The sequence below is a fragment of the Orycteropus afer genome, unplaced genomic scaffold, assembly GCF_000298275.1.
Source record: "Orycteropus afer afer isolate SDZICR_OR568_19922 unplaced genomic scaffold, OryAfe1.0 scaffold00405, whole genome shotgun sequence".
NCBI lineage: Eukaryota > Metazoa > Chordata > Mammalia > Tubulidentata > Orycteropodidae > Orycteropus > Orycteropus afer.
In genome coordinates this window covers 1,559,870-1,564,675 of record NW_006921992.1, presented here as the reverse complement: position 1 = coordinate 1,564,675, position 4,806 = coordinate 1,559,870, and the positions used below count along the sequence as shown (strand labels likewise).

General features: G+C 49.0%; 1 protein-coding gene across 1 annotated transcript in view; it reads right to left on the bottom strand.

The window, feature by feature from the left end:
• The window catches only part of RAB11B (RAB11B, member RAS oncogene family), a 17,056-nt gene extending 16,721 nt beyond the window's left edge, over positions 1-335 (bottom strand). The window contains exon 1 of the mRNA XM_007953687.2: positions 296-335. Coding sequence (XP_007951878.1) covers positions 296-335 — 40 coding nt within the window. The remainder of the gene's footprint in view (positions 1-295) is intronic.
• Between the last annotated feature and the right edge of the window lie 4,471 nt (positions 336-4,806).

The window sequence follows — 4,806 nt, the reverse complement described above, 5'->3', positions numbered from 1 at the left end:
CCAGGCCCCACCCCTCCGGGCCCCACCCCCTCCGGGCCCCACCCCTCCGGGCCCCAGCCCCGCCCTGGCGCATCCTGGGCCCCCAGGCCTCTCAGGGCCGCCGGCTCCATGCTGCCGCGCACTCCGCTCTGAAGCTGATGGGAGTCAGGCCTATCCGGCCTTCCCGGCTGCCGGACCCGCCGGGTCCCAGGCCCCAGGCTCCAGCTTGGGCCCAACGGCCTGGAACGCAGCCTCGGCCCGCCTGCCTGCCGCCTCTCCGACGCGTCCTCGCCTGCCGGTGCCCCACCGACCGCACCTTTGAATAGGTAGTCGTATTCATCGTCCCGGGTCCCCATTGTCCTGGCGCTTCCGGCGGGATTGGCGACTCCGCAGCCCCACCACAAACACCCAGCGGGGGCGGAGCCGGAGCGGCATAGAGCGGCGGTCGAATGGCTAATCAGCGGCGGGCGCTGGAGCGACTGCCACCCAGTGCAGCCAATCAGAGGCGCAAGCAGAGCCTCTGGGATGGGTACCTCCTGGTATCCGCCCTCTTAGCCTTCTGTCTCCTGGAGAAAGGCGGAAGGAATGCGGACCTTTCTGAAATGACGGACGTGCGAGCCTATCAGAGACGAACTCAGGAAGGCAGGGCGGAAGACTGGAGGAATAAAACGGATTGACGGAATGAGAAGCCAATGAGAGGCTGCTTCAGATCTTTCCCACCTACCGGAGGACCCGCCCGAGAAGGGCAATGGGGCTACGTCCAGGTGATGTTACGCTGCAGGAGGTGTTGGCGTCCCCGATGACGTCATAGGTCAATGCACTCTGCTCTTGCCTCCCTCCTATAAATTACAGTTTTCGAGGACAAGGTCCCTGAGCGTGGTCTTTTCCGCTTGGAGGTCCACTTTCCTCTTTCTATTGCAGTTTCCAGTTTTACGTTGGTGATTCATGTCACTCTGTTCCTCGCTTATTTTCTGTGGGCACCTACCCACCTCGTGGGTTCTTTTGACACTAATTAGATTGTTTGCCTGAACACATACAAAACCAGCCCTCCACTTCCACTCTACGGTACTAAAATTTTTAAGGACGAGTATTTATAAATCCTCACTGGTTACCAGGCACTATCCATCATAACCTCTTCCCTCTCTCTGTACCTTAGCACCTTAGCCTGGTTTCCCCTGACTAGATTTATCACTCAAGTTATTGTTAGATACCATAACCCACTAATCCACTGCCATCGAGTTGATTCTGAGTCATAGTGACCCTATGGGACACCGTAGAACTGCCCCATGGACTTTCCAAGACTGTAAATCTGTACAAAAGCAGACTGCCTCATCTTTCTCCTTCCCAGTGTCTGGTGAGTTCCAAGTGCTGACCTATCAGTTAACAGCCAAGTGCCTTAACCACCGAGCCACCAGAGATCCTAGTTAGGCACTGCAGTGACCCTATGTGACAGAGTAAAGCTGCCTCGATAGGTTTTCCTAAGCAAAGAAGCCCTGGTGGCTCAGTGGTGAGGCACTCATCCGCTAAATGAAAGGTCAGCAATTGGAACCCATCAGCCCTCAGAAGGAGAAAGATGTGGCAGTCCACTTCTGTAAATTATGGTGCTGAACATGACCCTCACCCTGAAAGTTCCCTCATACCAGGCAATCCCCATCCTGCCCATCCCGTTGGTGGTGGTTTCTGTCAAACTGGCTCTGACTCACAGCACCCTTAGGTGTGACAACAAAACGTTGCCCAGCCTGCACCATCTTCATGGTCACTGATACTCTGAGCCTTCTGAGCTGTTGTGTCATCTTTGAGGGCTTCCTTCCTTTTCAGTGACCTCTGCTTTACCAAATGTGATGCAAACAGAAGAAACAATGAAGTAAAAGAGCAGAACAAAAGATGTTTATGTTCCTGAGGCTACTGCTAAGGAGCTCTGGTGGCATAGTGCCTAAGGCATTATTTGACTACTAACCAGAAGGTTGGCGGTTCAAACCCACCAGCTGATCCATGGGAGGAAGGTGGGGCAATCTACTTCCATCAAAATTTACTGCCTCTGAATTTCACCATTGGTCAGTTTTCCAGATAGAATTTGACATTATTTTGTTTGCATTGACTTTTATTTTACTCACTTATTCATGACTGGTAACAGTGGTTTTGCATTATATGGACATACAAGTTTGTGTTTTATGTAACTAGGTTGATAAGCCCCGATATGCCTGAGACGGCACTTTATGTCTTTCATCAGGCTTAATTATCAACAGCACCTCCTTTCACTCTCAGAAGTGTCCTAGTTTGGACCATCAGTTATAGGTCACAGTATCTCTAATGAGTGGGGCATTGAAGATCAGATCAAGATGACAGGGCTCTTTTGGGTAAATATATATGGAACGAAACATTTGCCATTTCAGCATTTTTACATGTACAATTCATGATAGTAATATGTTCATCATGTTGGACAACCATCACCACTATCTGTTTCCAAACGTTTTCATCACCCTTAACAGAAGCTTAGTGTCCCCTCAGCAGTGCGTCCCCCTTTCGCAGCCCTCCCCCCTTTCCCTGGTGACCACTAACAAACTTTGCTCTCTAAACACTTGCCTGCTCTAGATACCTCATATAAGTGAGATCATACAGTATTTGTCCTCTTGCGACTGACTTATTTCACTCCACACAGTGTTTTTAGGGTTCTTCCATGTTGCAGTGTGCATCCCAACTTCATTTCTCCTTATGGCTTTAATAACATTCCTTTGCATTAATGTACAGGCAGACCTTGTTTTACTGCAACTTACAAATACTGTGGGAGCTCTGGTAGCATAATGCCTAAGGCACTTGACTGCTAATCAGAAGACTGGCGGTTCAAACCCACCAGCCACTCCTGGGAAGGAAGGTTAGGCAATCTACTATCCATAGTAATACTGCCTTGGACACCCAAGGAGGGGTTGCTATGAGTTGGGTCTGACTTGAGGGCAAATAACAACAACAACACACAAACACTGTGTTTTTTGACACATTGGAGGTTTGTGGCACTCCTGTGTCAAGAGAGTTGATTGGCGCCATTTTTCCCCACAGCATGTGCCCACTGCATGTCTCTGTGCCACGATTCAGTCACTCACACCGTATTTCAAGCTTCCTCATAATGTTATTGCACACTTAATAGACATCAGGGTAGTGTGTACATACTTTTATATGCAGTGGGAAAGCAAAAAATCCACATGACTCACTTCATTGCAGTGGTCTGGACGCAAACCTGCGGTATCTGAGGTATGCCTGTAGCACATTTTGTTCATCCATTCATCTGTTGGTGGGCATTTGGATTATTAGGCCCCCCTTTTTGGTTCTGTGAACAGTGATGTGGCCAACAGTGGCATATAAGTACCTGTTTGTGTCCCAGCTTTCAGTTCTTTTGGGTAGACACCCAGAAACTAGCGGAGGGGGCTACTGAGGGGTGCACACTTGCCTCCTGCCTCAAGTCCAAAGGGGTGCCAGATAAGGCACAGAATGACATTCTGAGGCACCACAAATATTAATGGCACCTGACTAAGGCAGCCAGACAAGAGGGAGGAGGGGGGCAGTGGGAGGCATTTCTGCTGACACAGTTGCTGCTATTAACATCTATTCATCCTGAAACGGGGTGGGGTGTGGTTCTCTTAAAGATTGCCCCTGGGTGTTTGTTCCCTCCATAAGCTCCTACAGATAGGTAGGAGTGGAATTGCTGGATCATATGGTCATCTTATGTTTAACTTTTTGAGGAATCACCAAATTGTTTTCCACAGCAGCTGCAACATTTTACAGTCCTACCAATAATGCACGAGGGCTCCAGGGTTCCAATTTCTTCACATCCATGCCAACACCTGTTGTTTTCCATTTTTTTTTTTTTAGTCATACCCATTCTAGTGGGAGTGAAGTGACATCTCCTTGCGGTTTTGATTCACATTTTCAGGGCAAGGATTTTTGTTCATTAGGGCATCCCAGGCATTTGCTATAAGGTTTGGCACATAGTTGTTGTTGTTAGGTTCTGTTCAGTCAGTCCTGACTCATAGCGACCCTGTGTCCAACGGAACAAAACACTGCCTGGTCCTGTGCCACCGTCAGTCATTGCTGTGCTTGAGCCCATCGCTGCAGCCACTGTGTCAACTGAGCCATCTCATTGAGGGTCTTCCTTTTTTTTGCAGACCCTCTACTTTACCAAGCATAGTGTCCTTCTTTAGGAACTGGTCCCTCCTGATAACATGTCCAAGATACATAAGACAAAGTACATCTCTGTTCAGATTGCCACGTTTCAAGTACTCACAATCACATGTGGCCGGTGGCCACCTGCAGTGTGATGGGTTCTCTTGTGTATAGCCTTTTTGTCATTGAGTTTCAAATTCTGCCAAAATGATTGGCTAGGCCACAATGTTGCAAAGAGGTTAGTTATTATACTATACAAATAGGGTGCATAAAACCACCCAGTAGTATTAAATAGCCTTGTGGGGCTTGGCTGGAACGATGCAAATCGAGTGACTTTGGTCTACTGAGGGGATTGGCCAGTTTGTGGTCCTGGTGGGAGGACCATACTTTGAAATTGACAAGCAGTAAGCTTACATAAGGACCAATCACACAGGTTGAGGAGGACCTTACTGTCATCAAGAAGAGCATAGAGTGGAGTGTATCCTTTGGACCTTGTGCTGAGAACCTCCTATAACCAGGAGAGAAAGAGCTGTAACACTGAAGATAGTGCAGGATGGTGAGAAATGGTCGTAACCACAGCAGAGCCCAGTGACAGAGAAACAGCAGCAGCTGCTGGACCAGCAGCAAGGACCACAGAACCGGAAGATGGCTGTGGTGGGCTTGCTGGGCCTC